Genomic DNA, 27554 nt, shown 5'->3' with positions numbered 1-27554 from the left:
TTCCCTGCCAGCTTCCCACAAGCAAAGTTGATGGGGAAGCTGGCAGGGAATGTTCCAAGTCATTCTGGTAAGTCCCCACCACCACCTTCCTGTGCTAGCACGCATCCGCACCCTTTCCCTCAGTCCTCCTGTGCTTGCATGCACCCGCGCTCTCCTTCCCTCAGCCACCACGCTGCAGCATCCCCTCCCATAACTTGCACATGGTCTGCACTGGGTCTCCCAGGGCCTCCCCCAACCCCCTGCAGCACCCCATGGTCCTTACCTGGGACTCCCACCGCTTCCTCTGTGTCTTGGGGTTACAATAGCAACCAGGATTACCTAGATTATTGTCGCTGAGATGTGATGTGTCACGGTCATGTGATATCATGCTTTACAACATCACTCAGGGACAGCAATCCCAGTCCCAATTGCCATTGTAACCCGAGGACCACCTGTACAAAATTAGTTTAATGGGGACAGCTTTAAGATATAAGGTTGTGATTGCTCAAGATCAAAATTAGGGATTCTTCTATAAGTCTTTTAAGAAGAGAAATTATCTAATCTATTTTACCTGCCTTAGGAAAAGTGGAAGTAGATGGTTTCAGTGCTATTTATTAACCAGATGTTTTGGTTCCAAGTTGATTGAACCAGCAATGGGTGATGATATGTGTTATTATGGTATATGCTACTCTGATGGCACTAATTGACTTAGAATGTTTTGCATTTTTAAAAATAATCTAATATGAATATATTTAGGTTACTTCTCACTGCCCAAGAAAATTCCAATTTGAGCTCTTTTCCTTTTACAGGTACTTACTATCATCTCCAACAGGCCCTGCTGAACACTGTGCTGGAGGATCACGTGCCAGATCATTCAGCTCCTAAAAACCAAAGTCACACTAGATTAAAATACAACCATTTTATCTCCCTGTAACCGCGAGACATGTAGTATACTATAGCATAATTTTATTATTAAATTTTATTAAATACAAATTAAAGAGAATTAATAACCTAATTAATAAAACAATATTCTGAGGATTACCTATATATAAGTTCTTACTACCCTCTCCCATCACCTCTGCTTAAAAATACAATGGATATTACAATTTTGGAGAAACAACCCAAATGATCCCATAATGCATTAAATAATTTGCTCCAATTTCAGCTGTATCTTACTATCAGCATTTCACATTTACGCATTTGTTTTTTAACCCATCTTTTCTCTAAGGAACTCAAGGGGGCATCTACTGTTCTCCTCACCTCCCCCCCACCCCCCCACTTATCCTCGCAAAACATTTGCAATGGCCCTAGCAAAACTCTTCTATCAAACCTCATGTCCCTTTGATGAATATCAGATCTGCTCAGACTCTGGCTAGGCAGGATAGGCTGTGGTACCTGGGGCACAGCCTGGCGGTGTGATCTGGGCTGAGTTTTAGCCAGTGACCCCTGAAGAAGTGGATAGGGTTCTCTGGGTTGTCAGCTTGGCACCTGTTTACTGGATCTGGGCCCCTTCTGGGTTGTAAAAGCAGCCAGGGAGGTGACCTACAGTTGGGTCCATGCTGTGGTGTCAACTTCCTTTCAGGAGAAGGTGATACCTCCTCCCTTGGAAGAGGTATTGGTGTGCCCACTGCTCAAGAGGCCTTCCTTGGACCCCAATGGTTCTTGATAACTATCATCTAGTCTTCAACCTTCCCTTTCTGAGGAAGGTTGTTGAGAAGGTGGTTGGTCTGGAGGAAGTGAATTATCTAGGCCTGTTTCAGTCAGGTTTCAGGCTGGCATTTAGCACTGAGATGGTTGTGCTTGTGGATGACCTGTTGCAAAGCCAGGATGGAGGTGGTGCTCCTTGACTTCTCAGGAACTTTAGATACTGCAGATCATGGTATCCTTCTGAGCCAGCTCCACAGGATGAGGATAGGGGGAACCACTTTACAGTGGTTCTCTTCCTTTCTCTGGTACTGATTTCAGTCAGTTTTGGTTGGGGGGGGGATCACTCCCTAGGCTCCTCCTTTATGGGGTGCTACAGGGCTCTACCCTCTCTCCCTTTTATTCAACATCTAAATGAAACTGCTGTGTGAGGTTATCCATCAGTTTGGATTTCGGTATCATCAGTATACTGATGACACCCAATGAATCTTTCGATTATGGACTGGCCAAGTGAGACTGTCAAGGTTCCATTACAGTGCCTAGACATGGTGCAGGTGAGGATGAGAAGGAAGTGTCTCCAACTTATCCCTGGCAACCCTGCCAATGGATGTTTGGGCCACCCAGATCTGGACGGTGTGGCACTTCTCTGTTCAGGAGTGGTGTGCAATCTGAGGGTCTTCCTGGATTCACAGCTCCTGCTGGTTGAGGAGGTGGCAGCTGTGGCCAGGAAGGTCTTTGCATAGCTTCATCTACACCAGTTGCACTCTCTCCTAAATTAGGAGGCCCTTCAGACAGTTATTCATGCCTTGATTACCTCAGGGCTTGACTACTGTATCATGCTCTACACAGGGCTGCCCTTGAAGCTTCAACTGGTTCAGAATGCAGCAGCGCAGGCAGTGATACCTCAGTAGGCCCATGTAACACGTGAACTGCATGAGCTGCACTGCTTGTCAGTTTGCTTCTAGGTGCAATTCAAGGTGCTGGTTATTATCTATAAAACCCTACACAGCATAGGACCACGTAGAGTTTCAGAGTGCTATCTCCCATAGTATCTGCTTGACCAATCTGATCCAGCAGGCTCAGGTACACTCCAGGTTCCTTCAATTAAACAATGCCACTTATACAGACCCAAGAAACTTGCCTTTTCTGCTGTAGCATCTGCTCTCTGGAATGAGGTTCCATTTGAGATATGTATGGCCCCCAACCAGCTGGTATTTCAGAAAGCCTTGAAGACCTGACTCTTCACCCAGGCCTTTGGCAAGGGTGACTGAAGCCCCTTCAGGGTAATCTGGATTTGCTTTGGTTGCTGCCTTGGTTTGTGCCATCTTTTGTTCTTTATCATTGTATTATTTTATTCTACATGTTTTTATTTGTGAACTTCCCAGAGTTGCTAGGAGTCAGCCAGTGTAATGGATGGCATGAGTGGGGAAGATTCTGGAATGGAACTTCAAGGTTGTCAGGAGGGGGGAGAGACATTCCAGGGCAAGCGCCTCCTCAGCCCTCAACAAGAATGTGGGAAGATGAAGAGGATGAGGCTGGCCCCTCCACAGTCTCACGGGGTTTATCCACTAGTTGCTATAGCATAGGTTCAGTCTGGCGAGATTGATGTCAGGTTCAGCCCAAGAACAACAACGAGGCAATCCAGTACAGTTCAGTTCCTTTATTAGCTCGCACCTGATAGACAGAATCTCGCCAGACTAAACCTATGCTATAGCAACTAGTGGATAAACCCCTCTAGGAAGGGGCCAGCCTCATCCTCTTCGTCTTTCCACACTCTTGTTGTGGGCTGAGGAGGCGCTTGCCCTGGAATGTCTCTCCCCCCTCCTGACAACCTTGAAGTTCCATTCCAGAATCTTCTCCACTCATGCCATCCATTACAGCCAGTGTAAATATTTAATAAATAAATATGGATTTGAAACTGATCTTCCCAGTCCTAGTTCAACATTCTTATTATTATACCATACTGGCTGGTCAGCCAACAAATCATCTGAATCTCTGTTCCCAATAAAATGCTGACACCTGACATTTCCCACAAGATTCTTCTCTAAATAAATGTAGCAATCCATGCTTCCTATACAATGAATTACCATTTCCACTAATTTTGTACATTTAAATTATGAACTGCGTTAGTAAATTTTAAAACTACTTGTACACAGAACTATTTTTTCTGATTCTTCCAAGAATCTGATACAGTAGTAGAACATCTCAAAACCATTCCCATCAAATTATATTTAACTTTCACAATATAAAATATTTTGGTATTTGAATGTTTATATCCTTATTACTACTCAACCATCTGAATTCCCATTACATAAACTGTATTGAATTTGGTTTTTCAATCAACATTTTAAAAAGCTCACAAGCTTTCTTTGAAGTTCTTTGTTCTTTAACACAGGAATACAAAAGTGCAACCATGGGACTCATACAATACATAGTACTTGTTTGCACCCAAACCCAAACATTCAATCTATATTTTTTCATATTCTGGGTTTTAACAGATTTTAAAGGACAAAAAAATTATTTAAGCTTTGCAGAGACTTAAGGCACATTTTCATCCTTAAAAAAAATCATTCCCTCCAGAATAGAGCCAAATCTGAGACACACTTCTGGATTGCAGCCATTCACAGTGCCGTGCGGCAATGCCAAACTGATAGAAGTTGTTCACCTATATTTAATGTATGGAAGCTATTTTATATCATGAAAATGATAGCTGAATATAGTAGACAAATAATTCCTACTTTCAGTTATGAAATCTAGCCTTAATAATGCAAAAATTATAAATGGACATATAAAGACACATTCTATAGAGATGCATGGCATTTTATGTTGATTTTTTAAAAATCAACCTAATCTGCAGCTTCTGAACATATACCTTTTTCAAATGTTCAACACTTGCTTCCTCTACATACAAGTTAAGCACATACAAGTTATTTTAATGTAGTTAAAATATTAAACTACATTAACCCCAAAATGTTGAGAAAAAGTACAATTTGGTCAATACAGTGGTTAACTCTTCTCTTAGTTAACCACTGTATGCTACAAAAAAGGAAAGCATCATCAATTTTCAAGGAGCCCTGAAACTCTAAAATCTAAACAATTGTGTGGTATTAATCTTTACAGTATTGACTAACATATTTCCCAGATACAGACTGGGAAATGCTGAACTCTATAGATTTCTGCAGCTAGTCACGATGACCAAAAAAAAAAAATTAACATTAACATGGTAACATATGATGCAAAAGCCACCCACTCATACTTGTATTCCAACACTAGACACAAATATGTAAGTCACAGATTTCAAACTGTGATGTCATGATACACACTTTGTCGCTTCCCACCTAGATGCAGACATTTATGCTCCTTTCCCATAAGACCTGGAAGTTACACAGATTTTTGTTTAAGCAGAATTTATAATGCAGTTTTACCCTCCTTGGTTTATGACCTTCAAAATAGCTAGGTTGTTATGTAATCAGAAGCACCACATCTCTCTTAATGCCTAGCCAGATACAGAATTCAAGTTTCCCTGCTCCAAGCTGAGCATCTTTAACCATTACACAAAAATGGCTCTCTCATCAGCACTTACTTCTCATTAAATATACATGTAATCCTTGGGGTACAATGGCAACTGGGACCAGGACTGCCATCGCTAAGCGATGTGGCTGTAAAGTGCAATGTCATGTGACCTCATCGCTTAGCAATGGCAATCCCGGCAGTCCAGGTTGGCTTCGTAACCCCAGGACCATGCAAGGATTACCTGGATATTCAATTTATAAAACACCCTAAAAATCCAATTAACAAAGTGCTATTGCAAAACACCTAATTTGAAATACCTTCTAGGAGGAGATGGTGGTGATACAGGTAGTCCTTACTTAACAACAATAACTGGGACCAGAATTTCCATCGCTAAGCAATGCAGTTGTAAAGTGCAATGTCACATGACTGCATCACTTAGCGATGGTAATCCCAGCAGTCCCAGCTGCCATCGTTAAGTGAGGATCATGGATTGTTAAGCGAGGACCTCATGTGACCACAACTTGTGACTTCCTGCCAGCTCCCAACAAGCAAAGTCAATGGGGAAGCCGGCAGGAAGCAGCAAGTCGTGGTCATGACAAGCCTTTCCTTAGGCAGCTCATAAGCAGGCCGGCGGGTGGGTGCTACAGAGTGCAGCCAGGCAGGGGGGTGGATGCTGCAGTGTGAGCGCAGACAGGTGTTGGTGAGTGCTGCAGCCCCATGCAAGTGCCCCTGGGTGGTGGGGCAAGCACTACAGCGTCTGGGCAGGCATGCAAGTGGGTGGAGTAGTGCAAGTGCAGGTGGGGGGTGCTGCACCGAAGTGCAAGTGTGGGGGTGCAGGTACTGTGGCCCAGAATGCATGCAAGTCCCAGTCGTGACGAGCCTTTTCTTAGGTGACTCACAAGCAGGCCAGTGAGTGCTACGGAGTGCAGCTGGGCAGGGAGGTTGCTGCGGCACAGTGAAAGTGCAGGCAGGTGGACAGTAGGTGGGTGCTGCAGCCTGGTGCAACCATGGCCAAGTGGGGGAGGGTGCTGCAGGCGCATATGCAACAGAATACAAGATCCCCAGAATTTTGTACTCCATAGCAAGGCTTCTTGAGAGAAAAAGCAGTGGGAGCGGGAGCAACTTCCAATCTTCCTTGCCAGTTTCTCCATTGACTTCACTTGCGGGAAGCCAGCAGGGAAGGTCACAAATGGCGATCATGTGACTGCAGGACACTGCAACCAACATACATGCAAGCTGGTTGCCAAGTGCCCAAATCATGATCATGTGGCCAGAACTTTGTAACTTTGAACAGTTGATGAACAAGTGGTCATAACCCAAGGTCTACCTGTAGTAGTGGTAGTAGTAGTAAATATCAGGAGTACCTTTTATTTGGGGCAAAATCCAAACAAGGGGTATTTTACTTACACTGTTCCAGACAGAAAGCTCTAATCTATGCTATTTCAATTCAAAACATTCTGTGAAGTTCCAGTTCTAATTTGACCTGTGCCATATCAAGCATGACAAAAAGGGAGGGGTTTTTTTCTTAAAATATTTTTGGCATAAATGCTTTGTTGGGGTGGGGAATACAGGTAGTCCTCATCAAGCAACCACAGTTGGGACCAGCAACTTGGCTGTTAAACAAAGCAGTCCCTAAGTAAAACTGCAACTGTGCTTATGATCTTATTTCAGCTTTCCTTTGCTTTACAGACCTGCAAAGGTTGTGAATGCAAGGATTGGTTGTAATGTTACTTTTTCATCACTGTTGTAACTGTGAGCTTTGAGATTAAATCACATCAATCATCCAATCAGAGCATTTTGGGAGAAGCAGAGATATCTTTAAGAGAGAAAAGCTTAATTTTACCATTTGCATCACTATTTTGAGCTTTCTTAACAAGTGTGCCTTTTCTTTTATGGAAAAATCGGTATGAAATATAAGATTTATATTCCTCTTCAGCTCCTGGGAATCAGCTGTACCACATTCAAGCAGCATTATTCCTACTAGTAGCTTTTCCTTTGTGCAAATCCCCTTAACCTTACTCTCGAGAATTTATCATGGCTATTCCTCATTACAAAAGCTACTCTCACTGCATACTTCATTACATTCTCTCTTGAAACAAAATAATTATGAGCATCTATCTTGAAAATCCCAGCGTTGATTTCTATAAAATGTGGAGAGTCTCCACCCTATAATATAGCTTTCCTGTTAATATAATTCCATAGTGATAAGAAATAAAAAAGATGTAGGCACTGTTATACATTTATGTTTCTCCCATAATAGGACAGTGTTTTAATTTTTCCAAATTGTGCTCTGAAACTGGGAACAAGTCAGGCAACTTCTAATCACCACAAAGAGCTATTTCCAAATCTTTAAATTCAGCCCTTGAAGCAGCTAGATAGGCTTTTCCAGCAAGTATCCAACGTTAAACTGTAATCTAAATATCTGCTTTCCTTGGAATGAGTAATACAGATGACTGAACATCTATTTTCCTATGTAGCGACTTACTTAGCTTTCCCATCTTCATAGCTTTTGAATCTCAGCTATTTATCCTTCCTTGTGCAGGGAACTTGGAATCTGTGGAAGCTTCTTTTGGAATAAGGGCAAAACTAGTTTCAAAAATATTCAGGATTACAATTACATGTCATCACATCTGACTATACAAAGTCTATAAAGCCTTCAACTACATACATATCATCACATCTGACTATATTGTACAAGATATAGCATTCACAGCAATGTTCACAGCATTATTCTTATCCTCTCTTTTCCTTTTATAATTCTCAGCAAAAAATCACAGAAAGTTTGGACAAACAAAAGGGAAAGAAAACACAATCAAGAAATATGCCTCTTCAATGGTTATGCTAAGACAAGCCACACAAAAATATATTACAAAAATCCTGTTCTCTTTGTGAAGGCAGGATAAGAATTAAGATAGAAGAATTTATCTTCTAGAGAAACAGGAAGTTTGTTTGATAAATCCTTCATTAGAAGTGAGATAGGAACACTCACACCGTCCAGGATATTCCCTTCCACTGAAAAAGAGCTTTTAATTAGAAGAGTCTGTCCCTTAACCAGAGTTTTTTAAAATTATTATTGGTTCAAAAATATTTAATAGTAGGATTTCTATTTGTTTTTATATGGTGACAGAACTGGTCAGCCACTGATTTACAGGAGGCATGAGTCATATGAACACCTATCAGTGAAAAATATTCCTTCAAGATATCATGCACAGAATTATATGACCAAATAACTAGGAGAGCTTGCTTATGGAAAGGTCTGGGCACTATTTCTGCCCTTATCTCTATATAACACACAGAAAGTACAGCATAAAATGGAAGTTAGCTGCTAACTTCCATTTTATGCTGTACTTTCTGTATTTCTTAGCTTAGCTGCTAACTTTTTATATTGCTGTTTTTAGATAAAGAATGAAATAAAAACCAATTCATTATTAAAAATTTCTAATTTTAAAAATAACAATGATTGAATGAAACCATTCATAATTATGCATGCACCCCAGCATCATACTCCAGTGCCATGGAACAATTCACAGAGAATTTGCACTTTTTTTTTCTTTTTTCTTTTTTGCTAAGAAGAGCACAGGACCAAGTACAGTGATCACTTTTAGGTTCCTTTGACTTTGATATCAGTGGAGTTAAAACAGAATTATCAAAGTCATGTTCTCATAAAAATGGGGATCATTTGTATAATTACAGAGAATTGTGTGTTACCTCCCACTTTTTGACAGAATGGGTGGCCTATACAGCTGAGGTATGCTTTGCTTTATGAACACAAGTGTGAGTAGATAATTTTAGCTTATGGCCCTCACGTGGCTCCCAAAGGTTTTAGGACCGTTCCTGGAGCTAGGGCCAACGGTCATCAGTTTCAATAACCCAGAACCTTCTGTGTTTTTAAGAAACAGAAGGACAAATATGCAACTGGGCATTTAATTAACTCCATAGCCAGAAATACTACACTGTACTGGTATCTGACTACAAACTATTATTAAAGTCTACACAAACTATAACCAGTGATGCAAATTAATGTGTCATGTAGCATTCAAGTCAATTAACAAGTTCATTGAACTGCTAATACTCTGCTCAACCCTTTAGGTGCTGACCCATACATCTGGAGGGCATCAGGGTTGAAGAAGCTGTTCTAGACCTATAATTCTGGATGATCTTTACAATGAGGAAGATTTTCCAAACATTTGCCACCCTCCTAAATCCATTTAAGTATGGTTTAGCAAGTTCTGACTATTTTGTAAACAAAACTGGGAATATGCTATATTAATTTTAATGGTTTTATAAATTATAGCATAATTTTTGACAATCTAAAGTAGTTGCACTGAAATCATTGATTTTTTAAAAAACCAAAATGATGTTAAGCACTTTAAGTGTTGTACTAAAAATCTGAACATTACCTGGAAATTATTTTTATTGGACCAACATTTAAACATGACAGTCTAATAGCACAAATCTCCTTGTGTAATTAATATTTGATGAGAAAAAATGAAGGGATTGAAAATGCCCAATAATTTTAGCACACCTGAAGAGCTGTGTTTCCTAATGGATAACTAACCAAAAGAGATTACCATTCTAACACTGCTTCCTATTTATTATTTCTGGTAGGTGGGTGTTTTAACATTTCTACTGAGGACATTCTAAATTTGAAATGCTTTCACCTCTGAACCTTTCAGACATTTCTAATAATATCCACTGGAAGTCAACTGAGTAATCTCAGTTAAGCAGTGCAAGTGCCATTTTGGCAGTAGACACAGGATTACAAATGGTTAAAATGCCCCCCCCATAGGTACTCTATGATCTAGAAGTGTGCGCAACACTAATTCCACTGAAGTTCCCAGCCTACCCATGGAATTAATTAGTGGCAGTAAGAAAGAAAACAATTATTTCATTTCCCCTACATACCCCAAAACCTGATGAAATGTTATCCCAATCATAGTAAATAGGCGTACAGGTAGTGCTTGAATTATGACTGCGATTGGGACCGGAATTTCCGTCATTAAGCAATGCACTCATAAACAGTGACATCATGTGACCGCATCACTTAGTGATGCCAATCTGCGCAGTCCCAGTTGCCATCACAACTTCAAGACACGTGGGTCATTAAGCAGGAATAGATGGGAGTCCCAGTTAAGGAGCACAGGGATGCCGCAGGGGGGTGCGGGAGGCCTGAAAGGGCTGCTGCAGGCTGTGCATGAGTTGGAGGAGGAGGGTGCTGAGGTGCTGTGAGAGCTCAGGAAGGCCGGGGAAAGAATATGCTGTGGCTCAAGGGCTTCTTGGAGTGCCATGGCTCTGGGGCTTTTTGCAGCCCCAGAGCTGTGGTGCATCAGGAAGTCCCTCTGCCCCAGTCTGGCCCTGCCCCAGCCCAGCAGCGCAGCACAAAGGGGCTTCCTGGCATGCTGTGGCTCTGGGGCTGCAAAAAGCAAAACGCCCCGGGGCTGCAGCAAGCAAGGAAGCCCCTTTGTGCCACATGAAGCCCAGCCCAAGCCTGGCCCAGCAGTACGAGGTGCTGTGCCCCAGGAAGCTCCAGCCGCTCCAGCCCAGTCCCAGCCAGAGTTACCCTTGCCACCCTGCACTCTGAGCCCGCTGCTGTCCTGCACTCTGCCACCCCAGCTGACCTTTGCTGTCTTCCTGCCTGTCCTGGCCCCTTATGAGCCAGCTGCTGACCACGAGGCCATCTTCCCCGGTCTCGAGAGGAAATCGCTGTGCACAACCCTGGGAAGAAAACCTCGTGTGGCCAGCAGCTGCATTGCGAAGAGCCAGGCCAGACATGCTTGGTCAACAGCGGGAGCAAGAAGATGGTGAAGGTCAGCTAGGGCAGCAGGGGTGCGGAATGCAGGGGGCCAAAAAGGCATAGATGGGGGGAGACAGGTGGGTGGGGGGAGTTGAAGCGCCTCTGCTGCCCTAGCTGCCCTTCACCATCTTCTTGCTGTCTTCTTTCTTACTACCACTAAATAAGTGTGGGTAGGCTGCCAAGCGGCTGAATTTTGATCACATGACCGTGGGGGCGCTGCAACAGCCATAACTTCGGGCACCGGTTGCAAGTCCCTTTGTTCAGCACCGCTGTAACTTTGAATGGTCACTGAGCAAATGGTTGTAAGTCGAGGACTACCTGTAGTAGATTCCTTCCAGTTATAATGTAGTTATTCTCATCTCCCACCCAGATCCCAGAAGAATAGCAGAGCAATGAGTATGGAGTAGCTTTGATAGTAAATTTCTTCACTCTGCCATAGACTACTGTATACTTCTTACAGTTGCTCTGCTCACTGCCAGTTGAACTTATATTGTGTTAATCAATTATGTCAGTAATTTCACAAAAAAATATGTTCCATAATATTTCATTGCTATTTTTGTAAAAAAAAAGAAAAAAGTGGAAAACTCTGTATCACAAAATTCTTTCCCTTTCACATGAATAAATTTATTTTCTCCTGTGAAAGTATGTGTCTATGTAAACAACCTTCTAATTAGCATGGACTGATTTTCTAAGTTTAAACCACAAAGAACAAAATCAGTAATTTAAATTTCAAATTGGATCAGTTTAGTTTAATACTTCTTGAACAACGTGCATATTATTTCACTGCTATTTCACTGATTATTTAAAGTATTTATATCCTGAGTTAAGTATTCTTCATCCAGAGTTGTTTACAGAATAAAAACAAAACAATTAAACACTACAAGAAATACACAAGACCAGGAGAGGGCAACTTCTGGTAGATGGGGGGCTGCCATTTTATTTATGTAGGGCAGGCTACAGTGGGCAGAATGATGAAACAATATCACAAACAAAGCGGATGGGACCAGGATTTCCAATTGTGAGGGTTTGTTTTCATTTTGGGGGTGTGCTAAGCCTAAAAAAGAAGCTGCCACCACCTCCTACTTAAAACCAGCAGGAAATAACATCTAGGTTTCTAAAAATTTGGAAGCACGATTTCATGAGGCTTGAGAGTTGCCCACCCCTCTAGGCATATAACATGGTAGTACTTTGGCACAGAAGATATAATTATAAAGTATAAGAAGTGAACATAAAGAAAAGAACTGAAGCAATGGTTGTATTTATATTTGGCTCTTCCTTCACAAACACTATAAGGACACAATCACAAAAATGAACACATCTGAAATCCTTCACAGATGTACTTAGAAAACAGTCCCCTCAAACTGAGAGCTACATGTTTCAAAATCAACTGTCCAGAATTAAGGGAAGGGATATTACTTACCAGACAACAGTGCTTGATGGATCTTGTCTTACTCTGTGACTGGTTTGTAACACCAGCCAGTTTTTACTTTTGAATGAAATAAACATCATTGAGGTGGTGAGAATTTTCAACCTTCTCATACCAGCCATGGCATAAGGCTTCTATATATATAGTCATTCACATTTAAAATGTCTAAACAATCAATTCATAGATAAGACCAGTACCACGTATAATTTGGGATATGCTATTCTCAAGCAGGACACCAAACATATGCAGGAGAATTAGTCTGCTTTGGAAGAGGGGCACTTTTTCATAGAAATGAAAGGATCTGCCTCAGAGAATCAGAAATCCATCAATTACACTGGCACAGCAACCTTTGGAAGCCAAACATTACAAAGAACATGAGGGCACAAATTCACCAAGTGGGTGGAACAGGGATTTAGGGAGAAATTTGTGAGAGGTTGTTTTTTAATTGTGATATATCTGTTTTTAGGCTTATATGATCTCTTTATGTTTCCAACCTCTAAATCAAGGGACACAATGCCATGAGTTTTCAATACTCATAGACAAATTATACAATTACATTCCATCTCAAAAAATCTATTGTAGAAATTGGCCTGCTTAATAACATTGTTGTGGAGATTTTATGTTTTTGTGCTTTTTTTGTGTTACATTTTAAGTTACTGTAGTTTTGAGAAGGAAAACATATTCTCATTTTCCTTTGTTTTATTCATGACCAACTTGAGTTTTAGAAAAGGACATACCTGCCTTCATATTTTCTTCTTTCTTGTTCCTCTATCTTTGAATTTCTCTCCCTGCTTTTCCATTGTTATTCTAATCCATTCTCAACATTTCTGGATCTCCCCTCCCCCCTTAAGAGATACTGAAGAGATTAAGCCTCTCAGATGCAGTCAACTAAGACTGACCTTTGCCTGACTACAAACATGCATTTTTTAATTTCTTCCTATTTATACTTCTCAAGGTTTCTTAAGAGCCTACAACTTAATGAATCGTGTCTTGCACTGCCCATGATTGCTTCTGACAGTTCAGGTTCCTGACCATTCGAAGCCCATCAGAATATTCCCTTAGCTGCTATTTCTATGATTTCCTCTCCTTTGTTTTCATTTGCCTATTGTCTTTAAGGCTTACCTACGTACAAGAAATTATCTAAGGGGAAGGCAAGAGACAGGTGCCTGTGTTACACTTCTACCAATTCTAGAATTTAAAATAAAAGTGCCATTGCTTTTTACTCTGCCTGCATGTGCTGTTAATTTTCCTAATGTCTAATGGTGATTTTTGCAGACTACTGTAATTGTCAAAATATTTTAGCTTTTATTTTTAAACTTGGTGCAAGCAACCTCAAATGCTATTTTTATCATAGAAGAGTGGAAACTATTTTCTATGCATAGAATACCACATTTCAAGCAACAGTCTTATTATATCAATTAAATTTGCAGTAAAAATGTGTGCTAATATATTGTGTGTTCAATATGAGATAATCTTTTCAACATAAAAAGCTGTGACCTCTACTAGCCATATACTGCTACACTACACTAGGAATGCAAAGGCCAAAAAAGAAAAAAGAAAAAGAAAACACTGGTTTCTTACTGGCATCCTATTATGCCTGAAAACAAACAAACTGGAAATCCTAAAGAAAAAAATTAAGTATCTTCCAAAGTTTTCTTTCCAAATAGATGTTACAAATTAAGCTACGAATTACTTAAGATCTGAAATTCAAAGGTAACACTGTAATATTAACATTGCTACTCCATTCAATTAGGATACTATATACACAATCCTATAATTTTTCTGGGGAAAAAAGCTGCATATTTTACAAGAAACAAAGTATCTTGACATATTTAATGCAAGAATTTTCAAGCATATTAGTCCTGGAACATGGTGGGAAACACTATGTACTAAACAATCAGACTCCTTGGTTTTCGTATGCCTCAGGTTCCTTCATCTTCTACACCAAATGAAAAGCTGAAGATTTTAAAATACACACATGCTACCAACGAATGAATCAACACGTGAAAACATTGAGAAGTTTGTTCCATTCACTTTCTGAATACCATGAAGCTGAAAATGAAAGTTCAGAACAAACAGCTATGGAACTTGCAGATACAAATTCTGATTAGCAATATATTTATTCAATATTTTCCATGTTACTATTGACAGGGAACAGAATATAAATTAATTTTTAAAGGGGCAACTAATTTACACATTTACACTACACTTGTAGAATGGAAAAAAATGCTTCAGCAGTACAAATTCCATTCTTCCTCCTTTGGTGAATTATAGGAAGATCAAACTTTTTTTTCTAAAAATATAACTTTCTTCCACATCTGCATCTAAAATGTTCTTAAATCAAAATAAACTTAAAACAGAAAGGATGGTTTTATTTCATTCCCATTTTTCAACTGTAAAATTCAAAATACCTTGCATCTTAAAATCAAGCAATCTGCTGCTCCATTTCTCACAATGAGTATATACACATAATTTTTTAGATAAAGCTTTCCTAGGGCTTCCCTTATGACAATTTTTCAGATTGTCTAGGCATCTATAGGGGAGAATGAATGAACCAATTACTCTTGCAACTACAGTCTGTCAAGTACCCTCTAACATTTCAACATATTTCTTATTTTCAAAGCAGAAAAAAGAATATGCTGTATGTATTAATCCCTCAGTGGAAGGAGCTGTATGTGTCCCCTCCTTAAAAACACACAAACTGTTCATACGAGGCAGAAGAAGCTCCTGGGAGTCCCTATTTCTTCCAAGCATCACAGAGAAAGAATCTTAAAGCAGAGAGATCAATATGCTGCTGAGTGATACTTCTACCAGATGGCCAGAGTAGTACTTCTGTCAGCCAATCCAGCTGGACACCTGCACTTATGCAAACTTGGGATAAGCATCTTTAGGGCAATGCCTTGGCTTCTTTTCTGAGGACACTTGTTATTTAAATTTCTTTTGCACAGCTTCCCTTGGCTTGATTAAATGCCATCAGGTCGGTGTTGACTCTGGACAGATTCCCTCCTGAATAATCTGTCTTCAACTTGGCCTTTTAATTTGAACTTTTTCTGAACCTCACTTATCTAAACCTTTGATTACCAGTAGGAGAAAAAAAAAATCAGTATTCTGTGCACTTTTAACTACAAAATTAATCCAATCAATATACTTGAATAGTAATAATGAAAGTCCTAAAATTTCTGTCATGAAGTTTTTTCGCTGGATACTAAAGATGAATAGGACAATAATAGGACAGACCCTTTCTCAAGAAGTCTACTGATTTTCATTATTAGGGCACTTCTTTATGAGCCAATATAAAATGTTGAGATAAAGTTTTCCAACATAAACAGATAGGAAAACAAATTTAAGGTAACATTTTTTTTCAAAAGGAACAGAAAGAAAGAAAAAATATTCACATCTCTCAGAAAATCAAATCAATGAACTAGGCAGCACTGCTTAGAGCAAGAGGGTAAAGTGAAGGAACAAATAAAAACAATACTGGTTTTGATGTTTTAGTGCTGCCTGACCAGCCAAGAAGATATAGATGATCTCTTCCAAAAGCAAATAGTAGATGTTTCAGTGGCATGAAGTAGTAACAATGGAGAACTTTCATTACCTTAACATCTGTGGAAGACAATCTCTCCCAAGCATGGTCCTTCCAGGAAATTCCTGACTTAACCCACTGATCATTTTCTTCTTCAAAGGGTAGAGGAAAGAATAACACTTGACACTAATCAATAAGACTTAGATGAAGAACCAGAAGTATCAGGATTATTATTGGAAAGTGGAATGGAGGGGGTTTTGGCCTGTTTGCAGATATTTTAGAGTTTGTTTTTTTTAATGAGATACAAGCTTTGTCTCTCTTCTGATTATTTAAAATTGTTGCATCTTCCAATTTTTGTGCTTGTGTTTTTTGTGGAATGTCCATGAGGGTTCTCTATGAGACATTGAGGGACAGCTGCAGTTTTTCAGAATACTATCTGTTTCTACTTGTGGCCAAGCATAATTATGACTTCTATAGTGCTTTATGAAGGAAAAAAAATGTAGTTTGGAGGTCAGATTCCCACCACTCATTTTTGCTTGGGAAGGAATAGTATGCAGAAAGAAGATGGATGCCGAGGAGAATGAGGAGTCTGGGAATGAGGGAGAAGCAAAAAGAGGAAAGGTTAACATAAGGTGTTCTATTTTTAAGATGTTGTCTTCTGTTAGATTAACAACAGAATTGGGCAGAGCACAAAAACAAACAAGCCAGGAATCCAGGTTCAGAAAAAATGGTAAATCAAGGTTAAAACAAATCAGGATTCCTAAGCCAACTTCATTCCATTGTTTTAAATTTTCTTTGTTGATAAATAGCCATGATTTTCTGTCTAAGATGGGCTGAGACATTCAAACAATCACAATAAGGCAAGACAAATCCTGGTATAGTATTTTGAGCAAACCAGGTCACAAATCAGAAAACTGTGACTCAGAAATATCCTAAAAATTCTTCTATCAAATTCAACAAATAATTGCCATGTATCTAACGTTTAAAAAACATCAAAATACAGTTGATTGCTTGTCTCTTACATAAAAGCTTATTCTTAAGTTCAATACTTCAAGCATGGCACAGAATTAACAAGTCAATAACTAATGTGTGACTGCTCTTTAGCAGGTAGGTAAGCCAATTATATGCACTAAATGAAATCCAAATGTACATAAAAAGCCTTGCCTAATTCAGCAAGCTTTCATGGATCAATATTTCAGCCCTTCTAATTTAATCTCTTTAAATACATATCTGTTAGCTCAAAATTAGGAAGACAAAAAAAGTTCATAACAAAAATAAAAGAACAATACGGTATCTTAGTTTCTTATTATCAAATGCTTTTAGGTTTTATGACTGGACAACTACTAAAGATATTAAGAATATTTAAACATCAAAAAAAATCAATCAAGCTCCATTTTTACCAATTTTAGTGTTTCTCAAATGCAACAAAATATTGTTTAAAAAGCCAATAACAATGCACATTACTATAAAACATAACATCATCAATGCCATTGCAAGATCACCCGGGAGTCTTTACTCCCAGCCATAGCAACCTTAAAGCAAAAGTAATTTCCTAAGCAAGGGCTTTCAACAGAAGCAGCACATTTTCACCTACTGCTTATTCTAGTGTGGTGATCCCTGTGAGTACTGTATGTTATATAAGCATGCATTAAATTATTCTGTATATTACCTCATGTTTATTACTCCCAGTGACTACAAATAAGTCTAAAACCAAGAGCCTAGAAGAACTTTTAGCTGATTCCAGCTACATCCTGATGTATTAATATTATCATCTGTTTGAACAACAAAAAAAAAAGAATCAGCTTGGAAAAAGTTAGAACAGTGATATCATCAAAATATTCTTCTTGGAACTATAGCAACTAGTTTCTATACTTACTTCTTTTGAAGTAAACTCCACTGAGTTCAGTAGAATTCACTCCTAGAATTGCTTTCCAGGATACTCTTGTTTAGTATTTTGACACCAAATAAACTTTTGATGCAGCAAGACACACAACCGCAGTAATGGAGATAAAGAGGCAAAAAGTTGTAAGCATGAAAGCAATAGTGGGAGCAACAACTATTAACATTATTAAAGGGGGCACATCACTTGGGTAGTGCGGGATGCTGAAGCAGATCCCAGGGTCAGCTCTCACTGGCTACAGCGCTTTCCCTTTGTTCGTGCAAGTCAATGGAACGGTCCCTTCCATCGATCCGCACCAAGCAAGATGAGGGTACAGATCGTCCAAAATAACTTCTGAGAAAGGATGCCTAAACGCGCACCTGTGGCTACCAGCAAGCCACTAATTCTGAACACGATTGCTTCGAATTGTTTAGGACAGATGACTTTCGAAACGGTGCCCCAACCCTGCTTCTGTGATGAGAGCGAGAACTTTTTGCAAACCTCCCGTAAAGACCTTCCAAGTCGGCCAGCTGCGCCTTGTATAAAACCACGCAAAGCCCTAGTCTAGCGGGGGGTTACTGTGTTCTTGCCTGAAGACCTACGGCAGGGCAGTTGTCCGAGAAAAAAAGACCTCCCTTCCAACAAAAGGTCGCCTTCCTTCCCGTCGCGGCTGCAACGAAGACACCGACCCAGGCTGGGCAGCCAGGGAAATCCAACGCGCCCAAGAAACGCCTTCGGGTTTGGAGTGCCACCCCCCACCCCACGAGCGAGAGAGCCGCCCAGGCCATAAAGGGAGCGCGAGCGGAGCGGGCAGCGGCCCAGAGGTTCGCGCGCAGAACGCTGCCTTCCAGCCCTCCCCGAGATGCCCGAGTGCCCCAGGCCAAGCCGGGCCGAGCTTATGTAAAGCGGCGGCACTGAGGGATCCCCGCCAGCAGCAGCATCGCCAGCATGACCGGGGCCTCCAGCCCAGCCCCTCGGTGCGGCCTTCAAGGGCGGGAGGAAGCCATGCCGAGCTGGTCCTCGCAGCGGAGGGGCTTCCGGGTTGGCCTTCTGCCGAAGGACTCTCACCTTGTGGATTCTCTTCAGCGCCATCGCGGCGGAGCCTGTTGAGGGAGGCAAGCAGGAAGAAGGAAAGGAAGGAGGGGGACTATTTTCCGGCGGCGGAGGGAGCGCAGAGGCTTTTCGGCGGAAGCGGGAGGACAGGTGTGAGTGCCGGCCTGGGGGGAACCCGGTGTTCTCTATTGCTTCCTTTCCCGTTGCCCCCGCCTCTTTTGCTCGCCCGTCGCCCTTTCGCTGCCTTTCCCCGCCCGCTCGCTTCTCACCGACGCTCTTCCCCCTTCCTCTTCCCACAGCACGCCCGTGCTCTTTCACTGAGTGACTGCCTCACAGAGCGGGGACTGCTCGGTACGCATCACTCCCCGCGCGAAGTTCTTTATGACGCGATAGGTTAATAGGATTCCTCCGCTATACAGAGTCGAGCGACAAAAGTCACGCATGCGCTTTTGACTGTTGTCCGGCTTGGGGTGCGCGAAGCAGCGCCGTGGTTTTGCACCCGTCGGGAAGCGCGAGATACGCCGCGCGCCCGGGAAGAGCCGGCCCGACAAGCAGCTTCGGCCGCGGACAGATAATTGTCCTGAAAAGAGGAAGAGGGAAGGAGGGCGGAAGGATATTCTTTTCTAGGAGGAGCAAAACGAGAACTCGAGATATTACCGCGAGATTGTGGAAATAACAGGAACTCTGGCTGGTTGGAGCAAGGGGGGGGGTGGTTCGCCAGTAGAGCTCCTGGAACTTGCTCCTCTTTCGTGATTTGCACGAATTGACCCGTTAATTGTCTGTCACTTAAGAAAGAAAAGGACGCAGTAGCTCTTTCCAAAGTATTACTGCTGCTGTTGTAATGTATGCATAACCAAAACACAATGCTTTTCTTCTGTTATGCGCCTTGGGTGCACATAAAACATACCCCTTCGGTAAAACAAATATGGGCGAACTAAGATTAATCTTGTTGCACATTTTTCTGGACTCGTTGGAAAAACCAAGATGCTGGGTTTTTTTAAAATCTCAAAATACATAATTATATCTTGGATGAATATATACACTTTTCAGCCCAATACCTAATTCACATTCTATTTAGGTAATCAAGCCACCAGACGTGAGCCTGCCAGATATCTTAATCAAATTACTATACCAAAATTTAGAAGAGCTCTAATGCTTGCAGGTTGCAATGTTTTGTAGACTGCAGGTTTGGAAAGGAGATTCCAGAAAATTCCATACAAGAAGCACTGTTCTTATTGCAAATCGAGCTATTGCAACAACAGCCCATGTGTTTCTGTATTGCCAATCTTACCATGAACTGTGACACAAACTTATTACACCTTTATTACCACAAGTTTCACATTGCACTAATTCTTTTTACCTTAGTTACCTCTTAGCTGATCAGTCATGTACTGTACTCTCTTCTAATGTTACCAAATTCTGTTTAATAGCTGGCAAGACCTGTCAGGACCTTGCCAGGAACAGCTCAATTTTATAATATTTTTTATTTATCTTAATTTTACTTATTTTACTTTTAACCCTATTTTATCTCATTAATCTTATTTTAGTAATCTATTACATTAGTTTGGTCAATGACTGAAACTTCGACTATGAATATTAAATATAACAAATTCCTGCTGGTTGGGACTTCTCAGAATTGCAATCTCAACATATCTGGTGAGTGCCAAGTTGTGGAATATCAATAAAGAAAGATGTTGCATTATAATGTGTTTTCAGTTTAGTTTGGAAATGAGCACAGATATCAAATATTTTTCAAACTGAAATATAGCAGAGCATACTGAGTACAAGGTGCATGCAAGCTCTCCTCCTGCATTTCCCTTACTGCTAAAAGTGGGCTGCTAACTTGAAATTTATTTATTTATCTATACAATTTAGAGCAGCCCCAACTTCACAGGACTGGGTGGCTTACAACTTTAAAAACAGGAAAACACTAACATAAAAATATAGATTATGTGCATTTGGAAAAAGAAAAATAACAAATTAAAAAAAAATACAGGGGCTTCACACCCAACCTATTCCAAGGCTTGGGAGAAAAGCCAGGTTTTCACCTATTTTCTGAACTTCTTCAGGGTGGGAGCCATACGAATCTCTGAGGGATGCTGTTCCAGAGGGCAAGTGCTGAGACAGAGAAGGCATGCTTCCTAGGTCCCCGTACATGGCACTATTTAATTAAAAGGGCCTGGACAGCATGCACTCTGACTGATCTTACAAGATGGGCAGAAACTATCAAAAATAAGCAGTCTTTCAAATAAGCCCCTATGCCATAGAGGGCTTTGTGGGTGGTAACCAGCACTCTGAATTGTACCTGGAAGCCCGCTGGCAAATAGCAAGACTCACAGAAGAATGGTGTCACATGGCGTACCACGGCATACCCTTTAACTGCCTGTGCAGCCACATTCTGGATCAGCTGTACTTTCCAAGTGATCTTCAAGGGCAGCCCCATGTACAGCACATTGCAGCAGTCTACTTGCAAGGTGACTAAGGTAAAAGTTGAATAAATGAGAGGGATATAAGGGATGTTCATCAAATCTGCAGATAACATAAAGCTGCTGGGGAGGGGGATTTCTAACACCTCAGAAGACAGACTCATGGTTCAAAATGATCTTGATAGATTTGAATATTGGGCCATATGCAACAAATTCAGTTAAATGGCAAGAAATGGCAGGGGATCTAAACTTAGGTAGGAAAATCCAGATGCACAGGTACAAGATAAGCAGTACCTGGCTCAGCTGTAGTAATTGTGAGAAGGATCTGAACATCCAAATAGACCACAGATTAAGCATGACCTGGTGTCAGCCCTTCAAGGTAGTCCAGACAAGAAACCAAAACCATGAGTACTAACACTACCTTTATTGTAAGCTTACAGCAACAGAATCTTGCAAGTCTGAAAGCACTGCCCCCCTCTTTTCCGGAGAACAAGGGATGGTCCCTTCTGAGATTCTTACTCCACTCCCATTCCTCCTTTGGACTCAGATTTCGTTTATCAGACCATTGTCTAGGCTGCGGCTCTTCCTCCTTCCCTCCCAAGGTTACTCTCACAGCCCATTACATCCAGCAATGTGCTGCAGCTGACAAAAGAACCAGTGCAATCTTGGGCTGTATCAGCAGAGAGATATAATTAACAGGAAGGGATAATTCTACTCTATGCGGTATTGGACCTGTTCTGGCCACCACAGTACAAGAAAGGAACTGGAAAGCATGCAAAGAAGAGAAATAAAGATGGTGAGAGGCTTGGTGGCTAAATCCTATGAAGAATGTTTAAAGGAACTGTGAATTAAACAGGAGAAAACAAAGGGGAGATATAAGTTTTCCAATACTTGAAAGACTGTCACAGGGAAGAATGTGTGGGTTTATTCTCCATGGTGCCCAAAGGTAGGTCAAGAACCAATGAGTGGAGTTTTACAGAGGGAGATCCAAACTTGAAATAAGGAGCAATTCCATGACTCTGAGAGTTCCTAAGCAGTGGAATAGCCTGCTTCCTGCACTTGTAGGTGCTCCAGCACTGCAGGTTTTTAAACAAAGGCTGGACAGCCATCTGCCTGGGATGGTGTGAGGATTCTTGCCTTAGGTAAAACATTGGACTAAAAGACCTCCAAAGTCCTTTCCAACCCTATAAACTCTGGAACAATTCAATTTTTAATGTGCATCAAATTTCATAATGAACGTCAGTGGGATATTGTGCTGATAGGTCATGTGCATGGAATGCCTTTTCATGACATGATATATTAAATATAACCTATATTAAGGACAACTATTGAACTTTGGTGAAAGGGCCTAATATGGTGGGGAGCTGTGTTTTTCTCCATAGCGCTGCAGTAATGATCATGTCGCAAGTCCCCGATCCAAAAGGTTTTTATCTTCATAAGACTTTCTACACACCTCAGTTGTGCTTATTCATGGCAGGCCATTATGATAGTTTTGCTAATGTCCACCATTGCTGCTGCGTTATTTATAGAGTTCTCCACAAGCTCTGCTGTTCCAATTGCTCTTTTTCTTGCCATAGTTTAGAGCAACTTTTCTAATTCTCGCCAAAGACCCTTGTGGCTGGAGAAGATGAGAGACAGCCTGAGGATTCTTACATGGCTTGAAGATGGCACAAGTTTGAGGAAGGCGCTTCTAGTTTTTAAGAACAGGGAAAAAATCTATTGTGCTTTATAAAATGACAGATGTGTATTTCAGAAGGTTTTGTGGTTTATTTATATCTAGTTTTTGCAACTCAACCCAATCCACAAACTCTGGGCAATTTACAACAGAGTAAAACAACAGAAAAAAACTATAAAATTAGTACCTCCCACACCCCCAGATAGTCACTACTAAACAGTCAGCACAAGTTAAAAGCTTACTGTCATCTATCTGACTGTAGCAAAAAAGTAATACAGTACTGTACAAACAGTGGAATTAAAAGGTAACATGATTCTTGTTAAAAGGTAACATGAAATTCTTCCAGTTATGTTTTCAATGTCACTACACTCTTTTCCTTTAAAATAAATTCAGCTTTATTTTCTGATCACACAGTAAATATTTAGAATTTTTCACATACAGTATCCACATCAGCACTATCATGCACACGTAGCAGGCTGGTCTCCAGATAATTTTGAAATCCTTTCTATAAGTAAATGTTCAGGAATGTTCTGCCAGCTGAATGAACAACAAAAAGGGTAATTGCAGACTCTAAAGATATTTTAGCTCTGGGGGATTCTGGAGGGGGAATGGACAGGAGTGCAAAGGTAAGACTTTAAACATTTCTCAGATAATATTCCTTAAACATCATGGCCTTTTGATCATGCTACTTTTTCTTTATACCTATGTGTAGATGGTCATATAACACACATACTTATCATCTATGGAAAACACACTGCATCTGATGAAATTACACGATTTATTTCACCGTATTTGCAACCTACCCCAATCCATAGACTCTGGGGAACCTGTAACAGAATGACAATACAGAATACAAAGCAATAAAAAAGTACAATTAATAGAAATAGAATGCCACCAACACCATTCAATCCTGATTAAAATAGGATGGCAAAATAGCATTGTTTTTACAAAATGCTAGGAGGGAAGTGACTGCTCAAAACTCCCGAGGCCAGGAGTTCCAAAATCCAGTGGCTGCTACAGAAAAGAACTGCTGTCTGCTCTGTATCCCCCACAACTCCAAGCAGGCTTTCTGTCTCTGGACAGGCAGGTTCAGTTATGGTGAGGCAGTGCCTGATGAAATCCCATATATGGCTTTGTAGATCTTCACCAGCACTTTGAATTGAGCCTGGAAGCCTAGCTGGTAGCCAGTAGTGTTACTCTACTATGACAGGATTGTCCCATCATTTTTGACCAGCTGCAGCTTTGGGGCCATCTCCGAAGGCTGCCTCAGGTCGGAGCGGCACCACTGAAGCACCGTGTCCCTGATTCCCAGCCCTTTAGGCAATCCAGCAGGAAACCATTGCCAATGGTATCAAATGCCACTGAGATGTCAAACAGGGCCAAAGCCAGAAAACACTTTTGTTGAATTCTTAAAGAATATTATTTTTCTGCAGATACAGAGAACTTTTTGAAATATCCTTCCATATTAGAGCATGAAGGACTGACTCATTCATTTGCTGTCAATTTATCACATATCTAAATCTAATACTATTCAGAAGTATGACAGAATAGTTTTCTTACTAAAATGCAATACAAAGACCATTTGAAACTATGTAAATGGACAAACACCATATTGACCTGTCTTTAGTAATATGTATATTACCAAATGTCTGTGTGTTTATTTTATACGCACACATACATACACACAAGCTTCTGAAAGAAGGCCCACCAGATGGCAGTGTAAACTAAGGAAAGGCTGCAGTGTGATATCCTGTGCCATCAGGTAAAGGAAGGGGACAGTCTTCTACTTTGTTTTCCTTGTCCCTTTTGATTATTTCAAGGCTTAACAGAGGAGCTTAACCCTCACCCAAATTCATACAGAGCCCAGGTAGGACTTTACATGGAGAAAAAAAGCACTCAAGAATAAACAAACAACATTGTTAAGGTCCACACTCATGGCTCCAATGAGCATCCTCAACACAGCATTCAGGCTCCAGACAGGGATGTCCAAAATAGAAGCAAGGGCGTGGCGGTTAGTCTTGATATGTTGGCTGAAGATTACACTTTCCTCTAATGACCTGGTTCCACTAATATTCTCAGACAACCGCCTCTCACCATGGTTATCATCAGCTAACTAGAAACGGGTGTTCTGGGCTTGCCCCAGATTTGCTCTTAGCTTCTGGCTTTGACCAGGCGAAAAGACAGTTCTCCAAAGGCTGAATGATGGTGAGTATCACACGGAAGCCAGCATTCTCTCCCAGAATACCAGAACCCTGATATTGAAGGCAGATTCACTACAACTCCATTAACAGAACATACCTGCCCATGTGACTCTGGAGAAGTAGAAACTATCCAACATAGGCTGCTTCACTGCAATTTTTACAGGAATTTACATAAGGATTATATATTTCCTCTGCTGCAACACTACCAGGAAAGGCAGAAGAATACTACACCAATCTTCTCTTCTCACACTCCAACGACACTATTACCAATACAGTAGTCAAATTCTGTGTAACTGCAGTGAAAACACAGCAACATTCAGTGCAAATGTGATAAACATTCCAGCTTGGACCTATTTTATTAAATTTACTACCTCCTCCCAACTTTTTTTCTGAGGATGAGAAAAGAAGTATTTGGGGAAGGAAATAATTTTTGCTCAAATCAGAAATGGGCTCTTTAACTAACACATAACCCTGAAAATTCCCCTGTGTCCCTCCTTTGGAAGTATAGCATCTTGCATTTTAAGTCATAAGCAAGTTGTGCAAAGAGTTTATGATAGGATTTGTGTTAAGAGTTTGTATTAAGAGTTTTTTTAACACATAATCTCTGTCATAGTCTGGATCAGCCTTTCTTGTCTTGCCCCAGGCCAGACATAAACACATACTGAGAAGTAGGTGCAAGAAGTTTTACTTAGGATTTAGTAAATACAGGTAACAGCAGGCTAGACATGTGTGCAAACTCACACACAGAGCAGCAAAGTCCCAGATCACAGAGAGCTTGCCTACAATGAGTTCCAAATGGCCAGAGTCCAAAGCAGGGGGGAGGGGGCAGAAGCACAGTCAGGTTATGGTCTAGAAGTCCAAGAGTCCAAATGGGGGTTGTCAGCTGGTCCAGGTTCCAAGGCACAGAGATTTCACAGGCAACTAGTTCAGAAGGCAAATGTTGTTCCCAGCAGAGAATGCTGGGCAGGGACAGCTCTTAAATAAAGCCTCCATCAAGAACAGGCAATCAAGGGCAGGAACGCCCTTGCCATGCAAGAAGTTTTGCAGATACCCTCTGTTCTGCTCTGTGCTCAGCTCTATGTGCTCTAGGACTGGGAGGAGGTCTTGTATCCAACCCCTCATCTTCTCCTGCCTCCAGCTGACTTGAATGTTCCTCCACCATGCCAGCTGGAGGCAGGAGAAGATGAGGGGCTGGATCCAAGACCTCCTCCCAGCCCTAGAGCACATAGAGCTCAGCCTTGATTGCATGGCCATCATACTTTCACAGCTGTTTTTACATCAGGAGGGAAATCTCTCTTTAGCTCCCATACACCTAACAGGCTAAAGGCACAGAGAAACATATCAGTTGGGACCACATCAGAGAAAAATCTTTATCCACACTCTCATTTTCTTTTTTAACAGAAAACATGCTGCTGTTACACCAGTGTGAATACGATTACTTTTAGTCTGGCCTTCTGTAAAGATTGCTGCCATAACTGAACAGCTCTGAATGTGCTGCTGTGTGCAGGCTGCCATCAGATCTGTAGGGCTTTTAATACCCATTGCTGGCCTGAGCCTTCATTTGTTCTTGAGTTTGATTAATTAGGGATGGAAGAAGGTAGGAGGTCATTTAATTAATCCACAAGCCTCCAAATTTCAGACCCCTTGCAGTTTACTCTAAGAAGAATATACCACCCTTCATTGTTTCTCTTTTTCTTAGTATGGTAGCATCTTTCTATTCAGCCATACACTTCAAATGATGGAAACTCTGCAGAGAATGATTTCCAACTAATTCCTCAGATTAGCCGATTTTCTCCTGACCAACAGGAGAACATTGTTTCCAATATATCTCTTACTGAAAATGTAGATGAACCCTCCTTTTCTGTGATCTATGGTGGGGACATAAACTTGGGTAATTGTCATATTAAAGGATTATCGGCAACGTCTAATTGGTACTATTCAGTCAATTACTGCATTGTAGCCAAGTATTGTTCTTGCTATATCCTTTGTGAAAGCAACGCTGTTCCTTCTTTGGTTTTTGTGTCCTGTAATAAACAGTGTGATCCTCTGACTGAAGTCAGTATGTGCTCCTTTGATTATAAAAAGCCCTTTGATGGTGTCATTGATGCCAAGCTGTGGAATCTGCTTACAAAATGGGAATCCCAGAACATCTGATTGTCCTCATGCAAACCCCATACACCGGTCAGGAAGCCACAGCACAGACGGAACATGGCAAAACAGAATGGCTCCAGATGGGCAAAGGAGTGAGACATGGCTGCATATTCTCCCCTTATTTATAGTGAATATATATTGAGGGAAACTGGATTGGAAGAAGATAAGAATGGTTGTGAAATTGGAAAAAGAAACCTCAATATGTTCTATAATGTACATCTACCTATGTTGGTGACATTACTCTGACAGTTGAAAATGCAAATGATCTAAAAGCTCTAGCAATGAAAATC

At 40.9% G+C, this 27554-nt stretch overlaps 1 protein-coding gene across 2 annotated transcripts in view; it reads right to left on the bottom strand.

The window, feature by feature from the left end:
* Positions 1-19074, bottom strand: part of UBE2D2 (ubiquitin conjugating enzyme E2 D2) — a 31588-nt gene extending 12514 nt beyond the window's left edge. The window contains exons 1-3 of one of the 2 annotated variants that reach the window (XM_088131601.1): positions 18827-19074; positions 17756-17848; positions 797-860 (exon numbers count right to left, since the gene is read on the bottom strand). In XM_088131601.1, the coding sequence (XP_087987727.1) occupies position 797 (1 nt within the window). In that variant the 5' untranslated portion in view covers positions 798-860; positions 17756-17848; positions 18827-19074. The remainder of the gene's footprint in view (positions 1-796; positions 861-17755; positions 17849-18826) is intronic. The other variant, XM_007428947.4, reaches the window with a different exon arrangement.
* Between the last annotated feature and the right edge of the window lie 8480 nt (positions 19075-27554).

Source organism: Python bivittatus, unplaced genomic scaffold (assembly GCF_059951505.1).
Source record: "Python bivittatus isolate LINGU-HERP-01145 unplaced genomic scaffold, Pbiv_v1 ctg000960_np1212, whole genome shotgun sequence".
Lineage (NCBI taxonomy): Eukaryota > Metazoa > Chordata > Lepidosauria > Squamata > Pythonidae > Python > Python bivittatus.
The sequence above is the reverse complement of the archived record's forward strand: the minus strand, read 5'-3'. Positions and strand labels throughout refer to the sequence as shown.